The sequence below is a fragment of the Vitis riparia genome, chromosome 16 (assembly GCF_004353265.1).
Source record: "Vitis riparia cultivar Riparia Gloire de Montpellier isolate 1030 chromosome 16, EGFV_Vit.rip_1.0, whole genome shotgun sequence".
Taxonomy (NCBI): domain Eukaryota; kingdom Viridiplantae; phylum Streptophyta; class Magnoliopsida; order Vitales; family Vitaceae; genus Vitis; species Vitis riparia.
Window position 1 is genome coordinate 19,921,125 of NC_048446.1, and position 13,113 is coordinate 19,934,237.

The 13,113-nt window shown below is 34.0% G+C and overlaps 1 protein-coding gene across 2 annotated transcripts; it reads right to left on the bottom strand.

Moving 5' to 3' along the window:
• Positions 1 to 694: 694 nt before the first annotated feature.
• LOC117934310 lies at positions 695 to 6,551 on the bottom strand. 2 transcript variants are annotated; one of them, XM_034855996.1, is made up of 2 exons: positions 6,446 to 6,551; positions 695 to 3,546 (listed from the first exon to the last, which is right to left on the bottom strand). In XM_034855996.1, the coding sequence occupies exon 2, from the start codon at positions 3,258 to 3,260 to the stop codon at positions 1,152 to 1,154; it is 2,109 nt and encodes a 702-aa protein (XP_034711887.1). In that variant the 5' UTR covers positions 3,261 to 3,546; positions 6,446 to 6,551; the 3' UTR covers positions 695 to 1,151. The 2 variants fall into 2 exon arrangements, with proteins under 2 accessions (XP_034711887.1, XP_034711888.1); XM_034855997.1 differs by lacking the exon at positions 6,446 to 6,551 and adding an exon at positions 4,744 to 4,992.
• Positions 6,552 to 13,113: the final 6,562 nt, after the last annotated feature.

Below are 13,113 nucleotides of genomic sequence, written 5' to 3' on the forward strand. Positions count from 1 at the left end.
GTGAAACCAGGTTTCAAGCCCTTGAGCGCATGGCAAGAGCAATCCTTATCTACTTCCGAGATAGAACCTCTAGCGTGGCTAAGTGCTAGGAACTTTGCGAAATGGTTTGCAAATCGGCTGAGAGCTGGGCTGGGCCACATGAGTTTACAGCATTGGGCGCAAATCTAATTTGGGCCTAAGATCAGACCTTAAGGTCCAGAAGAGGCCCAGGTCCAGAAATAGCCACCTTGAAGTCAGCCCTAGGCTCAAATGGGCCTGGACCCTAAGATCGTTTACAAGGTCCAAGACAACTTCTAGGCCCATAATTAGACGCTTTCAAGCTGGAGCTTGGGCCCGGTCCAAAAGGCCGGGCCGGACAGGAAAATATCCAATTGGCCTTTGCTTTAGCAAGACAACAAACTAATGCAATGCATGCAAGTGCTAATCCTGATTAAGAGATACGTCAACGTGTATAAAAATTAACCAAAATGGAGAAGTTTTGAAAAATCTATTTTGCTAAAAGGTGAAAAACGAAAAGCGATGTGAATTGTAACCTCGTTTGATGCGGGGATGAAAGCAATTCCCCTGCAAAGAGGTCAGGTTGGTTGATTTGTGTTTCACTCCATAGAATACGAATCCAGTAACTCAACCAAACCAGGAACATACCTTGATCATGATTAGAACTAAAATACTTATATAATTAGATAAAGTAAAATTATAAAACAAAGGAAACCATAGAATTAAATTTACAACCCTTATTTACATGGTCTCCTCCCCCACCACCGACCCCCCTAACCACAATCCTAAGTTTTTACAGAACATACTAATTACAACTAGAGACTGACTTCACTTACAAATGAACATAAAGAAGGGAAAAAAAAAACGCTGTGTACAAAGAGTTCTTCCCCCCCTTCTCTCCTCCCAACCTAATGGCACCAATATTTACATGAGAAACACCACCAATTCAACTAATCCAAAACACTAGCCCTATTTCTTATTACACAGCGACCCATTTCTAAGCCCTGCGAGTCAATTAAGTGAGAGCCCAAATTTTCTCATCCTAATGTTCTGCAGAACAGAACCCCAACCAAAGTAAACTAGAAAAGCACACAATTTAGATGTAGATGAAGCTCTAATAAGAACATAATCCAACGAAAAGGACCGAGATATGCTTACATCCAACCATGGGGAACAGGGTAAGATTTTCCTCCTCCTGATGGACCACCAACTGATTGGTTACCACTACTTGCCATCCAATCAAGGGGCAGGGTGTATGATTTTCCTTGCACGGATGGGCCACAGACAGCCTGATTACTGCTGCTTGCCGCCCCGACACCACCAATACCACCTCTAAGCATTGCCATAAGGCTTCCCCCATGAACCCGGCCTTCTGGGAGTGAAATTTGAACTGGACCAGCATTGTCCTGGGTTGGCATCTGCATAGAATGTCCAAAGCCTGGTGAACCAAAATAATTAACACCCAACAACTTCCCTCCGCTGCCTACTGTTGTCATTACCTCAGCACCAACGTTTTCAGAAGTGATGATATTTTTCATCTTTCCAGTCATGCTAGGTTTTGGTCCCTGCAGCGTAGGATCAAGTGTGCTACCACCATGAACCCGTTTGTCTTGCACCTGAGCACCGTGATTAGCACAAAGGCCAGTTTTCCCCCTAGCAAACTTATCACAAGGAGTGGTAGTTTGGTCGCCAAACCCTGATCCTGGCACACCCCAAGAGCAGCGTCTTCCCCCACCATGAGCTTTGCAAAAATCAGTGCTTCCTTGTGCACTCTTTCCGCACCCTTCAGATTTGCACCTTTTCCCTCCACCATGACGAACACAGAAAGCTGTCCGGCCCCTTGCACTCTTGGTACATTCAGGTATAGCACATCTTTTGCCCCCACCATGAGCTACACAAAACAAGGTACCTCCATGCACGCTCTTTGTGCAACCTCCTTGAAATGTACACCTTTTCCCCCCTCCATGGCCCTTGCAGAATGGTGTACTACCTTCTGCACCCTTTGTGCACCCTGGAGCTGTGCACCTTTTGCCCCCACCATGTGCTTTGCAGAACATTGTGCTCCCCTGAGCACCTTTTGTGCATTCTGGATACTGGCAGCGGCGACCACCTCCATGAGAAATGCAGAGACCAGAGAATCCCTCTGCACTCCTTGTGCAATTTTCCATCCGGCATCTCTTGCCCCCTCCATGACGAATGCACAAGCCGGATTTCCCTCTTGCAGCACGGATGCAACCCTCACTACTACACCTCTTGCCACCGCCATGGGCGATACAGAGGTCAGTGCGGCCTTCAGCACTCTTTGTGCACCCAAGATGTTGGCATCTTCGCCCACCCCCATGGGCTTTGCAGAATACAGTCTTGCCTTCAGCTCCCTTCTGACAGCCAATTCTATGACATCTACGACCACCACCATGGGCAATACAACGACCAGAAGCACCCCTTGCTCCTCTCCAGCATCCCTCAACCTGACAGGTTTTTACACTAGTGCTGCGTTGCTGTTGTCCATTTGTAGTCTCAAGAGCAGAGGACACTGAACTTTCAGGCATTGCTATCACAGTTGGTGGAAGGCTCAGAGTAACTGGAGTTGGATCAGTATGGACAGCACAAGGGATAAAACCAGCAGCAGTATCCGTATTTTGCAGAGGATGCAATGGAGGCAGAAAATGCCTTCTTTTCCATCTAAGTGATGTTGATCCTTCATCAACAAGTTCAACTGTGCTAGGTGTGACTGGCATCTCTACGTTACTCTGAAATGGACCAGAATCAGGGGTAACACTGGTAATATCAGATTCAGCATACCCACTTGACAGACTTAGTACAAGGTCAAGCTTAGGTTTTTCCACTTCCAGTCCCTTGGGGGTTGAATGGAAATTCTTCTTTGGATTAAGGGTCCTCTCCTTACCAATATGGAGATTGAAGTCTAGATTAAGATCCATCAAAAAGTCATCCTCAGTTTCTTTCATTGAGGAAATGGTAGTGCAAGCAGTTGCTGAACTCCCCTTGCTATCTGAGGAACTCGATGAATGGCCTAACCCAAAAACAAGGGAAGAGCCACCCTGCAACCTCCTGGGTCCATCAATTGTGTCGAATTTCCTCTTGGCTCCCTTTGAGTTTAGGAGATAAGGATATGGAACACCTGGCAGATCAAGTCTTAAGGCTGTGTCTGCAGGATAACTAGCTACTGGATCACCAAAAATGCCTGGATGCTTGGATGAAGCTGAGGTAAAGTTAGCAGTAAAATGCCGAGAGATGTTGTCCATGTAACCTTAGCAGACAGAGAGCTCTCTTATTTAAGCCAACCCAGAATTTCAATTAATAATTAAAAAAAATGCTTTTCTGATTTCTGTAGCTAAGAAAAGAGAAACAAAACTAGGTTTGAGGGTCTCCAAGAGAGTATACCCCACCCCCACTGACAAATCCCGATGTATCACAGCGGTCCATTCTATGTAAGAGTTGATAGTAACTCTGACAAGTCAGAAGCAGCTGGCAAGTATAAATTAAGAAAAATTCATATCCACTGCAAGAACCCTCTGGAATTCAATCATCCTGTTCCACAGCAAAAAAAAAAATTCATCAGAATGTGATAACATGCCAAAGCAAAGGAAAAAGATCATGGCTATGTGCTGAAATGCTCAAGAACAGTATAACAAAGTAACTAAGAGCATAGATTAACTTTCTATAATACTCCAAGTATCCTAAGTTTTTTTTAATAGGTAAAGTCCCAAGGTTTCACATAAAAGGTGTTGGGGAGTATGATATACATTGTGAACCCAAATCTTACAAGCTTAAACTTTTAGGAAAATTGGTAGTTCAACATGGTATCTTGTTTGGTGGGACGTCATGTGTCCAATTTATTAAGCTCACGTGTAAGTCCAAAAAAAGAAGGCTACATGTGAGGGAGGGTGTTGGAGAATATGATATATATTATGAACCCAAATCCTATAAGTTTAAGCTTTTAAGAAAATTAATAGTTCAACAAAAGGCTTAGAAGGGGAATTAGTTGGCTGGTAAAAGCAATAAACAACCAGCATTACCATAACGTTGAGAAATGATTCATCACATTTGAACAATACACTAGCATACATGAATAAGAATTTCCTCTAGCAACAAACAAACAAAATAACAAAAAATAATTCTCTCCAACATATGATTGTTGAGTTCCAGAGGAATATGACACTTGTTTTAAAAAGAAAGTGCCTTGTGTTAAAACAATAACTAATAAAAGAATGCGAATTAGGAAAGGCAAATCAGGTAAGAGAATTTTGATGTTATACCCTTCTAGAAAAGAAGGCTTTTTGGTCTAGGCTTCAATCTCTCCTTATGAAATTTATAACTTTACTCAGGGCCTATACAGAGTTTAATTTGGTAACTACTCATTAAACACCCGACTCCCCTATCTTTAGGTTTATTTTGGTAAATTTCATTTGAACTGTCAGAAAATGATACTCTTGTATGTGTTCCTTTTTGTGACCCCATGTGCACTACTTACCCAGCTACCTAATTGTGAAGGCATGTTCACCTGTCTAGCTATCCTTAAACCAAAGAGTCTATTGCAAATATCCCTCCCCTGTTACTGCCTTTTCTAGCATTCATCTCAAAAAGGAGGCCTGATAGCTAAGAACCCTTATCTTGTACTTGTTTCTTAACAAATCTCTATCATAAACGGAATACAGGTGGTAATTTGCAGACGGATCTGAACCTGTTAATGTTAATGAAAACCTCCAATTTAATATGAATTTTGACCTTCTCTTAGTCCCAAATTGGCTCCCATAATCACAACTGGGATTACTGTCAGGCCATGCACATTCTTTATCATCTTGGTGAATATCCATCATAGGAGAGTACACGTGGACCACCAGATACCATGCCTGACAAATTAACAATGGGGGAAATCACCAATTCAATCTCAATTTTGGTCAATTATCCATCTAATATATGGATTGCAACACCATATTGTGAACCATCCATATTTCTTTATCTTGGCAAAATCCCTATCATCAACAGAAGACATGAAGATCACCGGAAATTGAGGATTTCACCAGAAACTGCACCTCAACCAATTAAAGTTGGGGAAATCTCCCATTTAATATTAATTTGGCATATTACCCATCCATGACACAGGCCTGAACAACCAACAAGAAATAATATAAATGGGGAAATCCCCCATTTATATTATTTCTTTACATATTTAAAACAAAAAAAATGGTTTCATAGATAAGGGTCATTAAACTTTAAAACAAAAAATTCACAGGAAACTACCATCTATTGGAGCAGGAAGCAGGAACCAAATGCTCAAAGAAAAACTGGTTAGGTAAATACATATACAATTGGATGTTTAGGTTATCAAAAAAATTCATAAACGCACCCCAATCTAGAGAAACAGAAAGTACCAAGGTGATAAATGTAAATCAGTATTCAGTATACAATATGCTAATCAGAATGAAAGGCAGAAAAGTCATATACAGGGAATTATTATTATTATTGCTATTATCATATTATTGTCGTCGCTATTACTATATTATTACTATTATTATTGCTACAAGATGAGAACAAAGAGATGTCATTGAAAATTCTCATATAAATGAATGAATAACAATAAAATACCACTTCGCATTCATTTAACATTCATTTCCGGTAGCAAACACCTCAGTACTCCATTTGCTTTATGAAAAAGAATGAGAGAGATTTTGGACAGTAAACCTTTTAGAAAGAAAGAACAAACAGTACATCAACTCGTAAATTTCATTTTAAAAAACCAACTAAAAATACAAACAGAGGAAGATTCAAAATGTTTCCCTGCTTTTCCTCTGTTTCCTCCACAGCCAAACAGCATAAAGCAAAATTACAAGTAGCAATTTGTCTATTTCGTTTACCAGATCTACGACATTCACATAAAGACTAATTACAAAGCCAGTAAAAAAGGATTTAAGAAAAGAAGTGAAAAAAAAACCCTCAAATCAGATATCCTTATCATCAATTCCATTAAAATCCGAGCATAATCAGATAAATTCGAACATCTTCTATCCAGAAAATCAGCACATCTTCTATCCACAAAATCAGCACCGGTGAAAAACTTTCAACAAATATAAAGAAATTCAAAAACATGCAAGGCCAAATCTCAACAGAATCAGCTCAGTAGAAGCGCCATCACTCATAAATCAGTCCAAAACCGGACAATTTCATTAAATCTCCGTTCGGTCGCCCAGAAACCGCAGGAAACGAAAACAAACCGAAATTCTCAGGTCGAAACACGAGACAACAAAACACAACAGAGAAACCTGCAGTCAACTGCTCAGTCAAGCAGACTTTTTCACTTTTCAGAAACCAAGACAACACGAAACACAATATTCAAACATTTTTCACCATTTTCCTCCGTTTTCTCGGGAACCAAACAGAAACGGAAAAACATAGAGATGAGCGCAGGGCCTGAATAACTGACAATTACCTTAGAAACGGCAGATTACAAGGACTAGAGAGGCACTTCGAAAACGGCGTCGTTGAGAGAGAGAGAGGAGAAAACTAGGGTTTCGAGTGTACCGGCAAAAGCAAAGGGAGGGAGGAGAGAGAAACGTTTATAAAGGAAAAGAGAAGACACGCGCATGTTGAGAAAGTGTCGTAAGGCGAGTCCTGTCAATGGGCTACGCTCCTCTGCATCCGCCACTTTCTCCAATCTCTCCAGCCGCTTCCCATCTGTCACTACTGGATAAAGTCCAATTGGATTTCAACATTTACTGAGACTTAAAAAGACAAATCTACCATGATAATGGACGGGTCAAACTCCAAACATCAAAATTAAGAACTTTCGTATATTTCAAGGTTAAAAAGGTCAAATTTCTAGTTTTAGAATGTGTAAAATGATTCATAAATGTTCTTTGTAAATTCAATTATAAAGTTTTAGAGGATTAAATTTGTGGGTATCTCACATTTTTCTAAAAATAATTATATTTTCCCAAAAATATTATTTATTAAGGTAATTAATTGGTTTTTGAGGTTAATTACTTGTCAATTTTATGAATGATTATTTTGGAATTCCTTGAAAAGTAGGTCCAATATGTCTATGTTCAAATTAAATTATTTGTCAATTAAATAAAAGAAAATAAAAAGTGAAAGAATAATTTAATAAATTATTTTTATATGCATTTTCAAAATCATTTTACTTATTTATGATTTAATAATTTAAAAGCATATACATTTTTGATAAATTTTAATTATATTTGATTTTTTAATACTTTTTTTAGCATTTTTTAGTATTTTTTGGGACCAAATATAGCAACAATATATTTTTTTATCCAATTATTTTTTAGTTACTATAACTAAAAATAAATAAATTTACTTTTCTTTTTTGAAAAAAAAAATGAAATATGTTTGGTTTCAGAAAATTTGAAGGAAAATGTAAGGGAAAGAAAATAAAAAAGAAAAGTTGAAGAAATGAAAAAGTGAAGAAAAATAAAAAAAAAATAGATTAAAAGTTGATAAATTATTTTTTTGTTACTTTAAACTTATTTTATTTATTTTAACTCATGAGTATATAGATTAAATAATTTAAAAAAACATAAGTTTTTAATTAATTTTAATTATATATTTTTTTTTTATATTTTGTATAGGACAACCAAATATGAAAAAATAATTTTTCCTTCATTTTTTTTCTTTCCTTAATAGTTTTCCGAAACCAAACATAATTACGGTAAGAATCAAGGGGGATTCTTAAATAGTAATTGGGATCTCATCTCAAGTAAAATCAATGCTTATGTATGACAAAATCTAGATTCATATCGATGAATCCAACCAAAATTTAGTCAATAAAATATTAAATGAGAATAAGACCTTTTTTGCCACGTCATAATAATTTTTTAAAAATAATTTTATTAGATCGAAGAAGAAGAACACGGAATTTATTTTAGGATTTTTTTTATTCTTTTTTCTCTCATTTTAGTGGTTTGTAACGATACGAGTCCGTACTGTGCGCAGGGGATCACCACCGCCACCGCTCATTAGCCCTGCCTCGTGGCGATACGTATGGGTGAAAACGGAAATCAAAGCCCGAGCGCATGACGTCACTGATGACGTGCCATTTTCCACCTAGGTAGCGGTTCGTCACCGTTGATAGTGCTCCGACCTTGAGGCCAACGTGGAATTTTCGAATTTGTTAAACACGTGGCCCCAAGATCTGGACCAAGTAGATTTTGCCACGTGGGCTGCTGCCTGAAAAAAATTCCTCTGCGATAGAAGATTGTACATGTATCCCCATCCCATCAATTGGTTATACATGGATTTCTTTGGCGCAAATTAGAGAAAAAAAATTATTTTATTGATAGGCTGAATGTAGATGGTGATGGATTCTTAAAATAATTATTTAATAAAAAAACAAGATTTAAAAATATTCTGACACATCTTCGAAGTTATCAATGTGGCGGATGTTTTGTGAATCAGCACATGACTTTAAACATTGCTGACTCAGATAGGGTTAAAAAAAATTTGCATGCTGACATGATGCCAACTCAAGCTATTCTTGGATTCAACTGGGAAAGTTAGATGTCATAGAAAGCACAGAAATTTTATTTTTTTAGAGATTTTCTTTTTTCTTTTTTCTTTTTTAATATTTTTTTAAGTATATAGGGATAGAAATTAATATATTTCAAATAAATTTTTTTAGTTTATAATCATTTTTATTATAAATTTTTTATATAAAAATAATTAATTTTAAGAATATTTTCTATATCATGTTGCATAAGAAAACAAAAAAGATTGAAATAACACATTTTTGTAAAAAAAAGAAAAAAAGCTTTCTTCCTTCAATTTTATCCTTTTTTCATAAAAAATAAATATTAAAACATTTGTGCTATGAAATAGAATAGTTCTCAAATTTTTATAGTTTCGTTCATGACTTAGAAAAGAAAATTTAATTCATGACTTCTGGTAGAAAATTCATAGTTGAGACAATTAATTTGAATTTTGGGTATTTAGAAAACTTTTTTTTCTTTTTTTTACAATAACCTTTTAACATTTTTTAAATAAAAATTTTGAAAAATATATAAACTTTTAAATAAATTTTATTATATTTAATTTTCTTCATAATTTTATAATAAATAAAAGAACTTAGATTACTTTTAACTTATTTTTTAGATCGGGTTTTGACCACATCACATGAAACCCATGACTTCATAGTACATGACACCCTCAAGGTCCAAACTTATAACCATGGATCCAACGACTTATGATACCAATTTTTAAATTGAATCAAGATATGTTAAATCGATTATGGTATTTAACTATCATTATTTGGATAATCCATTTTCGAGCTTAAGAGCAGTATTATTACATCACAATAATATGCTTTTATTTTTCCTAATACATTATACGATGCAAATAAAATAATAGATAATCAAAAAGCAATTTAAGATTTTAGGAAATTAATGAGAATTGAAAAAAGTGACTAGAAAAGGAAAATCAAGCCTAATAACTATGATTAAACACTTGAATATAAACAAATAATTTAAGGAGATGGACGATGACTACAAAAAGTTGCTAGAAAATCATAGCATGTGCACTTAATCCTCCATTAGAGCAAATATAGTAAAAAGTGATTTTCCTAAAAAGTGGTGTGATTTTACATCCACTCGAGAAAATTTTGGGTGTCGGCTAGTACTTTGGAGGTAACATTTGTTTTTCATGTTTTATTTTTTAATTCTTTATGATTCATTTTGGCTATTAGTGATTGGTTAATGATAAGTGAGCTAAACCGAAAAATTTATCTTTTTTTAGGTTTTTTTTAACCTTTTTGATGTGATGTAATCATTACTATATAGCAAATGGTTCCACGTAACACAATAATAATAATAATAATAATAATTATATGAATTTTTAATTTTTGTTTTGATAATCGAGGAATATTTCATGATTAAGTCTTTAAAACTCTTCTCGAAAACCCAAAGTTCGAGGTGTTGACGGTCCCGCAACAATCGGTATATGTGTTAGTTCTTATGAAATATTGTTGTCATTAATAGTCTTCATTAATAATGTAGTTATTAAAAAGTGGATATTGATCCTTCTAATTAGTGGGGGTAAGTGGACATGGCATCATATGGTATCATTCCTTTTTCCATCCAATTGTTACGACTTTTCTGAGTGATTGGAAGTGCTTTTTGACTTAGAGAGCCCTTTATAGCACGTGGTTGTACAAAAATATTTTTAAAATGAAGAAGATATGATTTAAAAATTCTCTCTTTTTTTTTGGGGGGTAAATTTGTAATTAGGTGCTCTGATTAAAGGGACAAAAAGAAAAAAACTTCTCAAACTATAAATATTCTGATTTAAAAATTCTCATTTTTTGGGGGTAAATTTGTAAATAGGTGCTCTTATTAAAGGGGTCATAGGAAAAAAAACTTCTCACTTTGACCAAATTCCGATCACCGGATCAAAACTTCTCACTTTGGATACTATTGTTACGGTATCTGAGACTGTCGGCGGCGGGGACGGATGCCAGACGGAGGATGTGGCCGGACGGAGATCGGAGCCGATGATAGAAACGAGGAGGAAGACGACTGTGTTGTGGTTCTCACTTCTCATTGGGTATCTCCGGTGGGAAGAAGGCTTGCCGAGGGCTTCCAAGAAAATGGTAAAAAAAATAGAAAAATGGCGGCAGAAATTTGTGCTGCGGCTTAGTGATATTTCTAATAATTTTTATTTTTTAAAAATAATTTAATTTTCACTTCGGATAAAAAAAAACAATAATAATTTGTATATAAAGTAAAATACTTGATTATCAAAAACATTTTATTTTGTTAAATTTTTAAAATTTTAAAAGTGATTTTTAAAAACATAAATGAGTTTATATTTTTAATATAACAGTTTCTGTTTTTAAAATAAAAATTATAACCCATTTTTATTTTGAAAAACAAAAAACAGAAAGTGTCAAAACAATATCTTAGGATGAGGATACTTTTCCTACTTTTTGTTTTCAAATTATTGAAAACAAAAGTAAAATCTTAAAATTTAAAATTACTGAAAATAATGTTTGAGGATATAAAGTAAATTTATATATTTAAATAAAAATTATTATTACTTTTTATTTTTAACGAAAAAAAAAACCGAAAGCTTATCCAAATGATTTTTTTTTCAATTTTTTTCATAAACAATCAAATAAGAAAACATTAAATTTTTCCTTACCATTTTCTTTGCCTTGAGAATTTGTCCTTGCCCCCAATACAACATAAGCCTATTCTCGATTTAGGCCATCATGATCCATTATCCGTCCTTAACCCAGTACAGGCCCCAATGTAGACTCGTTCCCTCTTGGCAGTTGGCCCAATATGATTTTGCCCCTCTTTTTCTTAGCCCAAGTTCTTTGAAGTCCATCCTTATTTTTATGTTTACTTTAGTTATATATTTTAATTTTAATTTAGTTTTTATTCTTTTTTTTTTAACCTTTATTTTAGTTTTATCGTAATGTTTTGTGGTGGCTATTACATGTTATGGTATGATTTTTATTTATTTATTTTGGATATATTATTAATAGGGATGGGTTCGAAATGGATCACCTCTATTTCATTATTGCTTCATTTATTTAAAATAATTCTCATTTTTATCCTATTAAAAAAAAACTAAATGAGTGGGGCGGGTGGATATGCAAATTTCCTATACGCACCTCATCCTATTTTGTTTAATTTTTTTTGAAAGATTAAAAAAAAAAAATATTTGAGTTTTTTTAATTAAATTAAAGTAAATATATTTTATAAATAATTACTATATTATAGTTTTTTAATTGAAAAGTAATTTATTATTAGTGTTATATCTATTTAACAAATAAAATAAATTATTTTTCATAATTAATTTTATATATAATTGGGGCAGGAATGAGGCAAGACAATGTAATATTCAAACCTACCATAAGTTTTTTTTTTAAAAAAAAAAAAAAAACCTTAAATTCTTCATAACTTGTTTATTTAAATTTCAAACCCATCTCATTAAGGATAGAGAGTACTAAAAAAGCCTCACTATATTTCCATCATTGATTATAAAGTTTGAGGACAATTTGCACGTGACTCATTTTTTCAAATGTCATTCTAATGCTAACTTGCACATGGTCACATGAATATATATTTGGAGGTATGGATGATTTTTTGGATGGATTGGGAGGAATGCCCTCGCTTTAGCTATGGTGGTAATATCATTGTGGTAGTAAAGTTTGATATGATTTGTTAATATAATTCAAACTTAACATGTTTTTTCACGGGTTTGAATTAAGTATAATTAGGTTTGAATCAAATTTACGTCAATATATAAAACTTGTTTAATAAATAGATAGTTTTTGAATCAATCTACATAACATAAATATAATTTGAATTAACCCAATTAATAATCTTACCTATTAACTTTAAACTATTTAATTGTTGTTTAATTCATTTTAAATTTGTTCTTAAATAGATAGGTAAATTAACCGTAAAACTAAAATATTAATCATATAGATTGATGCACTATATGAGAATGAGAGAGGTGGAGAGTCGTTGGAAGTGGTTGGGGCCGACCGGCAGTGGTGGCGGCGGCAAGTGAGGGTGGATGGGTGTGGAAAAGGAAAAAGGAAGAGAGAAAGAAAAGAAAAGAAAAGAAAAGAAGAAAAAGGGGAAAAAGAGAAAGAGAAAGAGAAGAAGCAAAAGAGAGAGAGAGGGAATGGGGTCGAGTGTAAAGAAGTGAAGGAAATATTTGGTTAAAAATAATAAAATAATTTCTAAATTGTGAATTTAATTCTTCTCATATATATATATATATATGAAAATAATTTTTTTTTTTAATATAAATGTCCTTTATCATTTCAAATATTTATAGATAAATTTTAAAAGAATTTATTATTTTTATAAGAAAATAATAAAAGTGTTTTTGTGTGAATGAGAGGAAAAAAGGGTAGGAAGTCAAATTTCAAAAATTAAGTTTTCAAATACCCTTTTAAATTTTTAATCAAATAACCCAAACGAAAAGGGAAGGAGAGAAAAAATAAGATGGGAAAAAAAGGGGGAGAGAGCTTGGTGTGAATGTGAGAAAGAAAAAAAAAACAAAACAAAAAAGGGAAAAACAAGAAAACAAAGAAAAAAAAAGAAAAAGGAAAAGAGAGAGAAAATG

Bases quoted from the DNA above. Each gene is read 5' to 3' on its own strand.
- LOC117934310 (XM_034855996.1), bottom strand. From the start codon at position 3,260: ATGGACAACATCTCTCGGCATTTTACTGCTAACTTTACCTCAGCTTCA.